This window comes from Lampetra fluviatilis, chromosome 2 (assembly GCF_964198595.1).
Source record: "Lampetra fluviatilis chromosome 2, kcLamFluv1.1, whole genome shotgun sequence".
Classification (NCBI taxonomy): domain Eukaryota; kingdom Metazoa; phylum Chordata; class Hyperoartia; order Petromyzontiformes; family Petromyzontidae; genus Lampetra; species Lampetra fluviatilis.
Genome location: NC_136276.1, coordinates 29288947 through 29303826, shown reverse-complemented (window position 1 = coordinate 29303826; position 14880 = coordinate 29288947). Strand labels below are relative to the sequence as shown.

General features: G+C 47.5%; 1 protein-coding gene across 1 annotated transcript in view; it reads left to right on the top strand.

Moving 5' to 3' along the window:
• Positions 1-14880, top strand: part of LOC144945014 (protein argonaute-1) — a 31304-nt gene that overhangs the window by 12822 nt on the left and 3602 nt on the right. The window contains exons 7-16 of the mRNA XM_078873179.1: positions 2051-2138; positions 3076-3223; positions 5932-6051; positions 7322-7444; positions 8649-8782; positions 9637-9821; positions 10303-10462; positions 11605-11695; positions 13021-13215; positions 13970-14104. Of these exons, the coding sequence (XP_078729305.1) occupies positions 2051-2138; positions 3076-3223; positions 5932-6051; positions 7322-7444; positions 8649-8782; positions 9637-9821; positions 10303-10462; positions 11605-11695; positions 13021-13215; positions 13970-14104 (1379 nt within the window). The remainder of the gene's footprint in view (positions 1-2050; positions 2139-3075; positions 3224-5931; positions 6052-7321; positions 7445-8648; positions 8783-9636; positions 9822-10302; positions 10463-11604; positions 11696-13020; positions 13216-13969; positions 14105-14880) is intronic.

Below are 14880 nucleotides of genomic sequence, written 5' to 3'. Positions count from 1 at the left end.
TTTCGATAATATTGCATTAAAAAAGCCAATGTCCACGTTGCTTTGTTTAGCGTGGCCCGCGATACTGAATGAATAAAGTTGCAAGTTGATCTTTGACACGGAAGCAACCGTTTGAAATTTGTTTTAGTGCACAAGCAACAAGTACTGTAATTGGCTGGACAGGGTTATATGGTTATGGCAATGTTCAATTCAACACAGCTGAATATTTGTTTTTATGTGCACAGTGACTTGGAGATAGTGAATACGAAAAACTGGCTTTATCTGTCAATGTAATGGTAAATATCATCATCTAAGTTATTATAGCAGTTCCACTGCTGGATTATTTTTTCCGCCTGAGGACGACCGCTTGTGTTGCGATCGAAACGTCGTGATATATTATTATATTTTTTTCTACCTACGTGACTTTACCGAAATAACCAAAGAGTAAGTTATTATACTCATGTTATCAATGCAGTGAGGGTTAAATATTGTTTGTTGCTGATTTTCTGACCCGTCCTGACTGGACATCTGTGAAATAGAGCTTCATAGCTCATCGGATTCCTCCAATTTAAATAAAGATTCTGATGTAAAGTGGTAGGCCTCATGTGACCTCGGGCCCAATGAAAACGGCCTGCAGGGGTTGTAGGTTTATAGTATTTGGCTGCTATAAATTCCCACTTGATAAGCTGCTTCGTTGAGCTATCATTTGTGGGCAGGTCACTTCTGAAAAAGAGCTGCATATCTCGGTTAGCCTTACGTGGTGAAATATATTTTTCAGATCGTTTAGTTTTCCTTTTCGGGTCACCACACCTGCTTGAGGCTTTACTGTATACATGATGAAAGGCACACAGGGAACATAATTGAATGGAATGAGTGGGCAATGCCCAACTCTGTTGTGAAAGAGAAACAATGATGTTGCTTTGTTTAACACGGGATGTTGCACCACATTTGAAGGCAGCAACAATGTTACGTGCACAAAGATTGCAAAACTAAGGCAGAGTTTGCAGGGAAGTCTAATACACGCGGCAGAAACATTCCAAACCACTTTACGCAGCTGCTGTTTTTCTTTCATGTGTTTTGCATTCTGGAAATGTTTTTTGTGGCTCTAGTATCGAGCCAAGAGTCAAAGTATCTTCCTGATTAAATGAGCATTTGAGTGGTGCTCATCTCTGTTGGGGGTCTGAGCCTAGGGGTGGATATTGACCGTTTGATGGCAGGGACCAAGACTATCCATAACACAATCACAAAGAAGGAATTGTGATGTAAACTGAGTTTGCAAAATAGTAGCGAGAGACATGCATGCATATACATTTTATTCATAGTCATGTGGGAGTCCATTGAGATGGTGGTTTGTCACAAGGGAGGCTTGAGGTGCAAAGTACAGTGCAACATTTCACAGTGCAAAATTTCACAGTGCATAACAATGATAAATACAACCAATAAACATTAAAAATGTAAAAAAAGAACCCTTAATCATTCTGTCTAATTTAATATAGAATATACAAGAACACATACAGTACAAAACAATATGGCAAGCCAGTTCATTAACTGAACCTGAAATCCTATTAATTTACAAGCTCGCACTCACGCATCCTAATATATGTGCATTAGTCATGCTCGTATGCAACCTTACATAACATTTGTTAAAGTAATTATGTTGTGAAAGTATTCGATTACCAATCCTGCCCGAGAACCTATAACAATTGAGCATTGGTGTTGGGAAGCTGCCTGCCAGTTTCATGGCATTTGGTTTGTGCATTTTTGTAATTTTCTTAAAAACATGCGTTTCCTCGGATCGGTGGATGTAATCTTTTCAAGGTATTTTAACAAGCAGCATGTCGCGGCTCCCTTACATAATAAAATCTTACAGCTGCTCGTTCGCCAGAAATAAATTGTAAAGATCTCGTCTCCTAACACTTGCTCCCCACCGCCCGCCGGGATAACTGGCCACCTGCAGCAATTATGGGCCGAGCGTTCTACAACCGCGTCAGTAATGACCCTGGTGCCACTGTGAGGCGTGCGTTGTAGCCCAATATTCGTGTGGGTTCGTTACGCGTGTTGTTTGTGCCAGGCCTCAAGGTCGAGATCACGCACTGTGGGCAAATGAAACGCAAGTACAAGGTGTGCAATGTGACGCGGAGACCGGCCAGCCACCAGACGTAAGGGTGCACACACGCACGCATACACACACACAACAACAACAACAACCGCCATTCGCCACTAAGTGGCGGTGACGTCACCACGACGCTTGTGCCAGGCTATGTGCACACACACGCATGCACACACACACACGCATGCACACACACAGCAACAACAGCAGTCGGCCGTTCGCCACTAAGTGATGGAGATGTCACAATTGGTAGGTCCCGTACTTCTTTGAAATAATGTCCAGTGGTGACTACTCCCTGGCAGGAGGTCACGGGATAGACCCATGCATTGCGGAGTCACAGACCAGAGTGGCTGACAATGGTGGTGATGCTGGTAGTGATCATAGTGGTAATCGTGATGGTGGTCATGGTGGTTGGGTTGATGTTGATCGTGATCGTGATGATGGTGGTTATGATAGTAGTGATGATGATGGTGGTGGTGGTGGTCATGCTCGTGTTGTTGGTGGTTGTAAAAGTGGTGTTTATGTTGAATACAATGGTGGCAGCGGTGCTGGATGCAGTGATGATGACTAATTATGATGATGCATGCAATCATCGTGAAAGTGACAATGATTAATGACAATGATGGTGATGATTGTGGAAGGAATATTTAAACTGGTGATGACCACAATTGTCTTCTTCATGCACACATATCGCCTTAATAGACTGTTTGAGCAGCTGTTAGCGAGCACCTATGAAGGCCTGCACGACACGCAAGGGGGCGGGTGGCCAGGACCATTTGTTTCTCTAGTGGCGATATTTACACATCGCACCAGATACTTATTTGAGGTTGAGTCGAGCTAGAGCAAGAAGCGGTTCAGATAATCGTCGCGAGTGGTGCACCTTGAGTTGGAATTGGAATCGGGTCACCGGGTTCGTAGCACAGCGCGCATAACCACTGCACTTACGCTCCCCATATGCATACGCACACACACATGCGGACCACCAGGTTCCCTCTGCAGCTGGATACGGGCCAAACGGTGGAGTGCACGGTGGCACACTACTTCCGCGACCGGCACAAGCTACAGCTCAAGTACGCACACTTGCCCTGCCTGCAGGTCGGCCAGGAGCAGAAACACACCTACCTGCCTCTCGAGGTGAGTGCCAGCACCCGCATGTATGCAAGTTGAATTTCTTTCGCATCGTACGCAGCTGCAAATCCGTCACTTGGGCCACTCAGTTTCTTTTGCTCTCTCTTCAAGCCACGCGAACAGAAGGGCATACACTCGCAGGCTTGCACCTATTCACCCCCAACAACTTGACGATTTGGTCTTGTTTTTGCCGTCTTGTTTGTTTAATCACACATTTTCCACTTGTCTCGCAGGAAAAATCGCACGTCAGTTGCATGTAATCTGCGTACTTGATGTGTTATCAATGCTTTCACGTGCAATTTAATGCATGTGTATTGAGTCCGATAATTTCTTGTATAATTAATATGCACTGTTACGTGCGTACATTTTGGCATTGCTTCTGAGCACACAACTTCTCTGCCTTTGCTTCTTGGGGGTTCGTTTCTGCTCTGCTGCCCACGCTGTCTGCAACTCTTGCTCTGTGTGTACACTGCTCACTACTCCTCTTCGCTGTTTGGAACCAAGCTTGAGATTTTCCTTTTTTCGCCTCTGCCTACGTCTTCTCTCCATCCACTGTGCTCATGCTTGCCCATATCCAAACGTTGATATTATTTCCCACTGCTTGGCATAATCATGCCACCTCTCGAATTTTTTTTTTACAATAATTACCCTTCTCTTCTCAAGGCCCTTCCCTGTCCAATGGCTCATGTTCACATCCCCATCCTTGTACAGTGGTATTGTATTTAGACGGTTTATACAGTCATGAGTTTCTGATGTCATTATTTAAAATTGTATTGTGCTCGAGATACATATTTCAAGTTGTGTGTGAAAAAATGATGTACTGTTTGGGTGAAACTATATGGATACCACATGTTAGACTAATGATTCAAACGAGATGTGAAAAGAATGACAGACAATACAGGACCTACTTAATGATGGCAGCTATACCAAAATCAATAGAGATTCTACCAACCCCCATATTACGAAAACCAACATCATCACTGATTCGACATCTTTAATCGAACCAACCAAGCGGCTTGCCTTAAAAGCCTCTGCTGCTAGACCACCCAGATTTTATGGCTTACCAAAAATCCATAAAGAAGGCGCACCACTCCGCCCTATCGTCTCCACCATTGGCTCACCCACCTACAAACTGGCCCGATTTCTGTCTGAAACCTTGCAACCATTCACTGGTAAGACCACCTCAGCTGTACTTAACTCAGCTCACTTGATATCTTCCATTATGGACATCTCACTATCTCCAGGTGATTTGCTTGTCAGTTTCGATGTGGTGTCTTTGTATACCAAAATTCGTGATTTGATCCCTTCTGTGAAGGATGCGATCCCCAACATGCAGTACCCCGGTGTCTACAAACTAAGCTGTGTCTGCGGCAGCAGTTACATTGGGGAAACTAAGGGACATGTCTCGGACCGGGTCCGTGAACATAAGGCAGATCTGAAACACGGTAGGACCAAGACCTCAGCCGTGGCTGAGGTGGGTGCACACGAAATTGATTTTGCCAAGACGAAGGGCCTCTGCAAACCCCCACTGGCTATCAACAAAGATTCGTTCATGAAGCCATCCAGATATTTCAACACAGACACAATTTCAGCCGAGAAGATGGGTACAAACTGAGCAATCATTGGAAGGACGTTATTAACTAGTTTAGGTCATAACTGGCTGTGATGTTCCTATCCTACCTAGCAGTTATTTTCGACTCTGTGAGTTACATTCACTAACACAGCCACCGTTAGCCGTGTTAGTATCTCCTTGTGGCCACTGCGCTGTCTGAGCTCTCGCCGAGCTTCAAATTTCTTACATTGACATGCTAATCTCTCACAATACAATGGCCACCCCCCACAGCTCCGTAGTACCTCCCCCACATTGGCATGAGCTGCCCCGCCCATCTCTCAACCATTTGTAAACAGCTCTTTGATTGGTGTAGACCAGGGGTGTCCAAACTTTTTGCAAAGAGGGCCGCATTTGATAAAGTGAAGATGCCCGGGGGCCAATATTTCCTTTTGACATTGTTTTAACCACAACGTGGAAACACACACTGTTATAAAAAATTTTCATTGTCACAATTACCTTTATTTTTCAAATGACAATGTAACCAAATATAAGCCACTCAGGCAGACGGAAACAACTCTAAAAACGCAATTCTGCCTTTCATTCAGTCAGATAACATTGAACAAACTGTATAGAATACCTTAAATTTCCATGAGTTTTATGATGTATTTATTCTGACAGAGCTGGCGAGCCATAACTAACACATTATAAGACCGAAGCTGCGGGCCGTATTAAATCTGCCCGCGGGCCGTGATTGTCCCGCGGGCCGGGCTTTGGACATGCCTGGTGTAGACCTACTGCAGGTTACGGAGACCTCTCCTACATTAACATTAGCTGCCCCGCCCATCTCTAAACCTTTATAAGCAGCCTGCCTCCGGCAGTTTTCCCCCCCTTTTTCACCTGAAGACGATTGCTTGTGTTGCGATCGAAACGTCGTGATATTGTTATTATTTAGATTGTTTTTTCTATCTACGTCGCTTTACCGAACGACCCAAATAATATAATTCAAAAATAGATTAAAATAAATAATTCTGCAATCGAATGTCGACCGTAATGACAATTTGTGGACTAACGTGTGGGGGAGGGTTATTTCTATCATGCGCCTATTGGAGATATATCTTCACTGTTATTGTGGTTGTTTTTTCTCCGCGTGACCCACGTGCAGGTGTGTAACATCCTGGCGGGACAGCGCTGCATCAAGAAGCTCACTGACAACCAGACGTCCACCATGATCAAAGCCACGGCTCGCTCAGCCCCCGATCGGCAGGACGAGATCAGCAAGCTGGTGCGCTCCGGTTGAGCTTTTGGCACGCGGCGATTTAACCGTGTTCTCAATGACGAGGAGTTAATTGTCTCGGCCTGATCCCCAATTATTGCGTAGAAACTTATACTGCTAGGAACCTCCTGGTTACACCAGCCCACAGGGGATTATTGTGTCTGTCCGTCTGTCGTGCAGGGAGGGGCTGGGTGGGGAGGGAGGGGCTGGGTGGGGAGGGAGGGGCTGGGTGGGGAGGGAGGGGAGGGTGGGGAGGGAGGGGAGGGTGGGGAAGGGCTGGGTGGGGAGGGTGGGCATTGGCTGGGTGGGCCTGGGTGGGGGGTGGAAGGGGTGGGGCTGGGTGGGGAAGGGCTGGTCACCCTGTGGTGCCCTTATAAAACTCAACGTTTAACCTACTCACGCCGGCTTGTGCCCGCCCTCACAGTCGGGCATATTTGCGGAATACACTATGCCGCCGTTGACCCTGGCCATTGACCGAGCAACCCAACGTTCCTACCAGCTCCCTCCGCAGGAATGTGTTTGTTTAATTCATTTTGATTCTACATTTGGCTTATTCCTGCTCTAAGCATGAAACAGTTTCAGTTTATTTGACATGCGATGAACACAACATTTCCTGGAAAATATTATTTTGACTGTGAATCTACACTCCTGTGTCACTCCCCCCCCTACTTAAGCTTTATGAATGCTAATTTGTATGAGTCCCTGCAGGTAGATGTCTGGAAGTTAGTGGGCCATTGGTTCAGATTGTGTCACTGTCCACCCTGTTTACCTCCCCAATGTGGGTTCCATGCCTACCAAACTATTTTCTAGCAATGCGTTATTCAACTCCGTCACCCATGCAGCAGGCACTTTTTTGGCGTCATGATGTTGGGTGAAGTTTGAGGGTGACCCAGTTTGCATTTTGATAGAAAAAAAATGTGTGGGTTTAATGGGGAATTACCCTGGTTTATATGTGCAATACATTTATAAAAAATATTTTTTTCCACTATATTACAGACATTTCGTGTGTGGCCTGCAAGCAAAAATCACATTCTGCCACGTGACATATTGAGACCGGCCAAAGGAGGGCATCAATGGGTCCCCAGAATAGATGGGACCAGCTGTTGAGGGGTTAAGCCTGTTACAATTGTGGGGATGTTTTCTGACTGATAAAAGTGCGTTTTCTGTGCTGTGGTTGACTCATCCTATATGAAAGGCAGGAGCATCCAAACCCGTTGTCGTTGGCGTATTTAATAAAACACATTTAAAGCTCTTTTCCCATTGTCCGCGCGTGCGTCAGATGAAGAACGCTAGCTTCAACGTGGACCCGTACGTGCAGGAGTTTGGCCTGCGGGTGCGTGACGACATGACGGAGGTGACAGGCAGGGTGCTGCCTGCTCCGATGCTGCAGTACGGAGGCCGGGTAAGGACATTGTGACACACAGTCACATACTCATCCATATGGTACTGTTAGGCATGTGGCGATGCATCATCGCACTGTTCATGGAATAAAAAATATCTTTTAAATATTAGATTTTGTATGTAGTTGGTTTTCAAGAACCTGCAACCACTAGAGCAGTGGTTTTCAATTTGTTTGGAATTGTGCCCCCCCCAATAAATTCCACTGGTCTCCTTGCCCCCGTACCCCCACCAGCTTCTGTAATACAACCAAGATTACTAATGCCACAATACAGAGACATCACATGTTCATGTCCTCTGGCCCATGCAGTGTTCGACATTTGTTTCGTGCTGTGTATTGGCGAGTTTTGTCACCAAAACGTGATGCCGACGTTCACCGCACGCACACTTACACACTTAAAATTTCGCCTGCACGGTATCCATGCCGCAGCTTGCACCCATCCCTGAAAGGAAAGGGGGCACACCTCACGGGTTCAGAACTGCTACATTAGAGACTCCACATTCACAATTGCCTGGTGCCACACCTCAAAATGGGTTGCATGTCTAACTGCTTCTTTGCTTAAATTAGCATCTCCTCTTAGCATGGTTGGCTATGTACGCACTGGCGGAGCCAGTGGGGGGGGGGGGGGGGGTTGGGGTGGCACGTGCCCCCCAAATGATCCGATCGAAATCCCTAATTTCGATCGGATCATTGGGGTTTATTAGAAATAAATCGGCATTTTGCGACCCCCACTGCCACTGTGTAGCACATTAATTATGTGCCAGGGACTCTATGAGATGATAGGGCAATAGTCCAAGTCCATAATTGGCAATAGGTAATGGCAAAGCAGTTACAAGTGACTCACAGAATTGTGCGCAGTTGCGTACACAGTACACGACTTCCCTGAATGCATACCTTCAGCGAGCGAGATGCCGATCACACACGGTTCGAATTCGACCCTCGATCATTGGCTGCGCCATCGCCGCACACGCGTCGAATAAAAAGCAAGGGACATGTCTTTACTTACTAACAACTCCTATAATTTTTAATTGCTGGAGGGGTTGCCCCCCTACCTGAAAATCCTGGCTCCGCCACTGTATGTACGCTGTGAAGGAAGTTCAACATCCATACATACATTGGCAGCCCTGAGCCAGTGATAGGAATTGCACTTTGTAATAAAATTTGTTTTTTTTACTGCTGCTGCTGCTATTGTTGCTGTGTGACCCAGAGCCGGGCTGTAGCGACGCCCAGCCAGGGAGTGTGGGACATGCGGGGAAAGCAGTTCTACTGCGGCACGGAGATCCGTGTTTGGGCCATCGCCTGCTTCGCCCCACAGCGCCAGTGCCAGGAGGACGTGCTCAAGTAAGGAGACCGATGGATACCCACCCCACCCTCATGCACAGACAAGGCTGTCCCGTTGAGGAGCGGCCAAGCACCCGTCAATGCTGGCAACGCGTACGATGTTTTGCACACTGCACTAGGTACTCGTTTAAGGCTGAGTGGACCTAGCAGAGGCACTCGACAGGTTCAGATACCACTTGCCACGGATCTTATGACACGGCGCTGATCGCACAGTAGTTAAAATGTGCAGTTGGTGCCAAGTCATGAGAAGAACAAACTACTATTTAGAACCCTTGCAGTGAGCATAGTAGCATCTTACTCTTTGGTTCTTTCGGTAAAGTCACGTAGAAAGAAAATAAATTTAAAATTAATTCCTGCAGTCACGAAAGCTTTGAATATAGTAGCATCTTGTGTCTGGGAATGCTCCAGTGATGCATGGGAGTTCTTTTTATTCATAGAGTCACTTCAGTAGCCTCTTTTTTATGCTACTCACACATTTTAAATACCCTGCAAGGAGTGCTTATCACATGTCGCTCGAGAAGAAGTGTTAAAGTCTAAAATCTAGAATATGCTCAAATAACTGGTCAAACCCAATTTGTTTTGGTGCTTTTTATTATGCAGCCAATTGTAACCAGGCCCTAGACCATCAATTCACTCAACTGGAAAACTCAGATTGGAACGGAGGATCTCAGTGGTGCCGCACATTCGATTTCCCCGCACCTCCAATTCGCACGGTTTTCTGTGTTCCGCGCGAAAGAAGTTCAGAAGTATACACGTGCCAACTCGGCTCTGGCACGTTGTCGCAGCCCCCTTAGCCGCCCCGGCCGACCTCTACTCAATCTTGAGTTGGTCATTTGTGCTTTTGCGTTTTGCAGGGGCTTCACTGATCAGCTGCGGCGAATCTCTAAAGACGCGGGAATGCCCATCCAGGGCCAGCCGTGCTTCTGCAAGTACGCCCAGGGCACGGACAGCGTCGAGCCCATGTTCCGCCACCTCAAGAACACCTACATGGGCCTGCAGCTCATCGTGGTGGTGCTGCCTGGCAAGACGCCTGTTTACGGTGCGGGGAGAATCGGCGTGCATTTGCGTGGCTTTTAGAACGCTTTTTTCAACATTTGTTTGTCCTCTGATATAATTAAATGGCGATCATAATGTAGCCGCTCATCTTAGCCGGCAGGGCCAGGATACCACGCCATGTTTTTGTTCAGCGCTGGCTTGCATCTCCAAGTCTTGAGGCAACCCTTTGAACAATGTCTGGTTTCTGTCACGTAAGTCCCTAATACAACTTTATCCTGAAGTTGTATTCATCTTGGATCAACTTTACGAGAGTTATCGTGGCTCCCCACCCACAGTTACAGACAGACGGATGGTGCAATTCCATAACGCTTTCGGTCTCCGTTGGAAAGCTTGAACGAAATCGGAGGCATCTTCACGTACAAAGCTCTCATTGTTCCATTCGTAAATGTAGCTCTCTTCCTCGCCCCCGTCCTCCTGTTATCCCTGGCCGGTGTGCGACACGCGACACCCGGTGGTGTGCGCAGCGGAGGTGAAGCGCGTGGGAGACACGCTGCTGGGCATGGCGACCCAGTGCGTGCAGGTGAAGAACGTGCTCAAGACGTCGCCGCAGACGCTCTCCAACCTCTGCCTCAAGATCAACGTGAAGCTCGGCGGGGTCAACAACATCCTCGTGCCGCAGCAGAGGTGCCCGTTTGTGCCGCGGCTGGGGCGGGAGGAGGACGGGCTCCAGATTTGCGGCCGAGGCCGTCGGTTTGGGGCGAGTTCACGACGCGTTGAGTCGTCGATCGGCGCCGATTCTGACGCTCGCGATGCACATTATCCGAGTCGTGCGTGTGAGAACGGATAGCTTTGCTTTTCGTATATTTGTTGTATGCGATTGGTTCGTGTGAACCTTGCAACCCACTGCAGGTGCTACGTTTTCCAAAGTGTTAAAAGGTAATGCCTTAAATTTTAATTTAAAGCTTTCGTGACTGCAGGGATTCATATTCTTTGGTAAAGTGACGTAGAAGGGAAATAATTAAATAATAGAAATATTAAACTATAAAAAATTATCACGACGTTTCGACTGCAACACAAGCACTCATCATCAGGTGTGAAATCCACAGCAAGAAAATTATATATTTTTTAATATTATTTTATTATTTCCCTTCTACGTGACTTTACCGAAAGAACCAAGAATAGGTAATGCCTTCTTGAATTTGATTGCGACCCACAAATGGGAGCCCACCACTCTCCCACTGGTACTCATGTTATTCACCATGGGAGGATGATTTGCTGAGTCAACCCTGGACTAGATTTAGAACCCTCAGTCACAGTGCAATAATACACCCATAATCCTAAAATCCAATTAAAAAACTGTTTAATGAGGTGCTGAGAAAGGTGGCTGAGTGGCTCAGGGGTCAATCTGTGATTCAGCCACCCGCGATTAAACTGACTGGTTGGTTGATAGTCTCAGCTGCAACTACACAATATTCAAATGTAAGCGTTTTAAATAAAACAATTTAATTGACGTTTTAACAATAATAAATGCACGTTTGTTACGCGATGAACATTTTTCTCTCACGGTATTTGGCGAAGTGGATTTTTTTTCCATTTTTTATTTAAAAAAGGTCACTGGGAGAGATATCTTAACAGACATTGCTGGTTGCACCGGTCATTCCGAAACATGTGACGATGCAATACCCCGAGAGAATTTCACCCAGCCATTTATTTGCATCACGATTTGACGCAGAAAACTTGATGTTGAGTTCCGTTGTTACGAGATATGCAACTCACTGTGTGCTGTTCTCACTGCTTGCGTGGTGTGCTTCCTCGTGTACTGGCAGGCCGGCCGTGTTCCACCAGCCCGTGATTTTCCTGGGTGCGGAGGTCACTCATCCTCCTGCCGGTGATGGGAAGAAGCCTTCCATCGCCGCCGTGAGCCCCTCGCCACGTCACGTCGTGTAGCACGTTTTCACGGTTACATCACATTGTTTGCGGTTAAGCCAGCTTCTCAGGCTTGGCAAGACGATGGTCGAAGCCCCAGATGTGATGGTGCACACCGCTAACCCAGCGCTGTGTTAACAGCGTTTATGAATCGCGCGGAATCTGTTATGTGCGGGTGGCACTCCCAAACTCCCTGGGCTGTGGGGTGGCCAGGATGTGGCAGCACAGCAAGTGGGTTTGTGAATTTGTCAGTGCTGACGTCGGAGTGCTATCCCCTCCTGTGTGCGTCGGGTTTTCTCTGGGTTGTTCAATTTGCACACCCAACATGCGAAACACTGCTGAACAATCAAATGGTCAAACGTTACATTGCAGGGCCATCCTAAACATGAGTCTTGAGACTCGGTGAATCTTTGGTTTTAATTGCATTTGGATTTTCATCATATATGACCTGGCTCAGCTGTGAAGGTTTTAATCTAATTTACGAATCATATGTCAAAGACTCCTTTGCAAACAGCGTAACATTGACAAGGGCACCACGGGGTGGCCAGCTCCTCCCCACCCAGCCCCACCCCTCCCACCTAGCCCCACCCTCCCCACCCAGCCCTTCCCCACCCTCCCCACCCAGCCCCTCTCCACCCTCCCCTCCCCACCCAGCCCAGCCCCACCCAGCCCCTCCCCACCCAGCCCCTCCCTCCCCACTCAGCCCCTCCCTGCACGACGGACGGACACAATAATCCCCTGTAGGCTGGTGTAACCAGGAGGTTCCTACCAGTATCATCATTATCATTGTCATCTGGAGTTGCCCATTTGTGAAGATATTGTTCTACTGACATCGTCATTATGAGTCATGGTCTATCCACTGCTTTGTGAAGGTCTTCCTACACCATCGCCATTCCTTTACGTTCCTGTGAAGCCACAATCCAACGCACACCCTGCACATTAACCGATCTGATTTTTCCATCTCCAAGGTTGGTCATCCTCTCAGGCTTGTTATCTCCTTTGACTTCACGTGAAGTAAATGTCTCTTTAGCAGGGCATGCGGGAAAGTTCTTCACCCCTTAACATGTCTATAGAAAACAGTTACTTGAAGGGATTTCTGAAGATTTTATATTCCCCTGCTACGGACCGTTCTCTAACACACAGGTTAATGCGCTGCTCTGTAGCTTTTGCAGTGGACACTTGGGCTCATGGGATGAAGACAATATTACATGTGTACATACAACTGACCGGAAGGGAACATGTATTTATGTATGTTGAACTTTGTGGAACTTCTTTCGCACCGTACATAGCCAACCGTTCTACCCATGTTTGCGAAGGTTGTGGGCAGCATGGACGCCCACCCGAGCCGCTACTGCGCCACGGTGCGCGTTCAGCACCACCGGCAGGAGATCATCCAGGACCTGGGCACCATGGTGCGTGAGCTGCTCATCCAGTTCTACAAGTCGACGCGCTTCAAGCCGACGCGCATCATCTTCTACCGCGACGGCGTCTCCGAGGGCCAGTTCCAGCAGGTGCAAGCGGACACGCCCCCACCGCCCGTGCGCACGCTACCGGCGAACTCGCTCTCCCGCCGGCCAAGCTGCCCGTCCGCCCGCCCTGCCATGTGCTGCCAGTTCGGTCACACTCACTCTGTGCCGTCAGCTGACTCACCCACCCCTCTGCCTGCGGCTCACGGTGGCGAGATGTTAACTCTTTCTCATGGTATACAGGAGGTTGTGGGTTTTATCCCAACCCTGATGCCTCTGTATTTGGAGTTTGTGTGTTCTCACCCTGGTCGCGTGGATTTTTCTGCGGGTCCTCCGGTTTTTCCATCCACAATTAGAAACGTGCGTTGAGAATATTTGGCTGCGAAATATTTACACATGATAAGCCACTTTGTTGGGCTATCATTTGTGGCCAGATCGCTTGTGAAAAAGAGCTTTCCAGCTCAGTGGGCCTTGGTAAAATGAAAAAAGTGTTTAGTTTCATTCGTTTATCCCTGTGACGGCAATGTGCCCACTCATCTCTGTGGCACCATTTAGTTCATCTCTGAACCGCCACGACCACCACCACCTCACTCGCATGCCCTTGTGCCGCCAGTTCTCTCGTACTATGCGCCATGAACTCACTCAAGCCCCTCTGTGTCAGCATCTCCCCCTCACTTTTCCTTGTCCCACCACCGTGCTTATTCGTTGTGTGCCACCATCCAACTCCATGTGCCACGATACGTGTGACTTGAGCCTCATTTGCTGTGTTACCCCTGTGCTGTCCCACTCGTGCATGCAGGTGCTGTTCCATGAGCTGCTGGCGATCCGCGATGCTTGCATCAAGCTGGAGAAGGACTACCAGCCCGGCATCACCTACGTCGCTGTACAGAAGCGACACCACACGCGGCTCTTCTGCGCCGACCGAAACGAGCGGGTACGCGATTGTCCGCGTCACGGTTAGCGAGTCTTCCCTTCTTCAAGGAATGCAGAGGTGACCGGGGGGTGGCTCAAGAGCATCGAATGCATAAGGCAGTGGTTCCCAACCTGTGATTCGTGAACCTGTGGTGGTATGCAGGGCTGTGGGAAGTTGTCCGAAGAAATGTTGCAGATATATTTTACACAACAATAGTTTTGACTGCATGGTGGTCAATGCAGGTCCACAAAGGTTTGTAACCACTGCACTTTGGCAGTTGTCACTGGTAATGAACACTGGGATTCATCACCGGCAGTGGTAAAATCTGGACGAATCAAATCTCTGCTCCCCCTAGAAAGAAACTGGGATAGCAACTACCAATCGGATCGCAGATAAGGTTGCTTGACTGCCTACGTTTTTCGCGTTTTGTAGACCCATAACTGTTCAATCTTGACTTAAAGCTTTCGTGACTGCAGGAATTAATTTTCTTTGGGTCTTTCGGGAAAGTCACGTAGATAGAAATAATAGTAATAAAATAATAAAATTTAAATGGAAATGAAGTGAATGAAAAACCTTTAAAACAGCCTGCCTCAGCAGCTTTCCCCCTCTTTTTTCTCCTGATGACGATTGTTTGTGTTGCGATCGAAACGTCGAGATATTTTTATTATAATTTTTCATAAACTTTATTTTATTATTTTATTGTTATTCTTTTTTCTATCTACGTGACTTTACCGAAAGACCCAAAGAATACCATAACTGTTCATCAAATGCACTTGTCAGCGAACTGTTTTCATTGG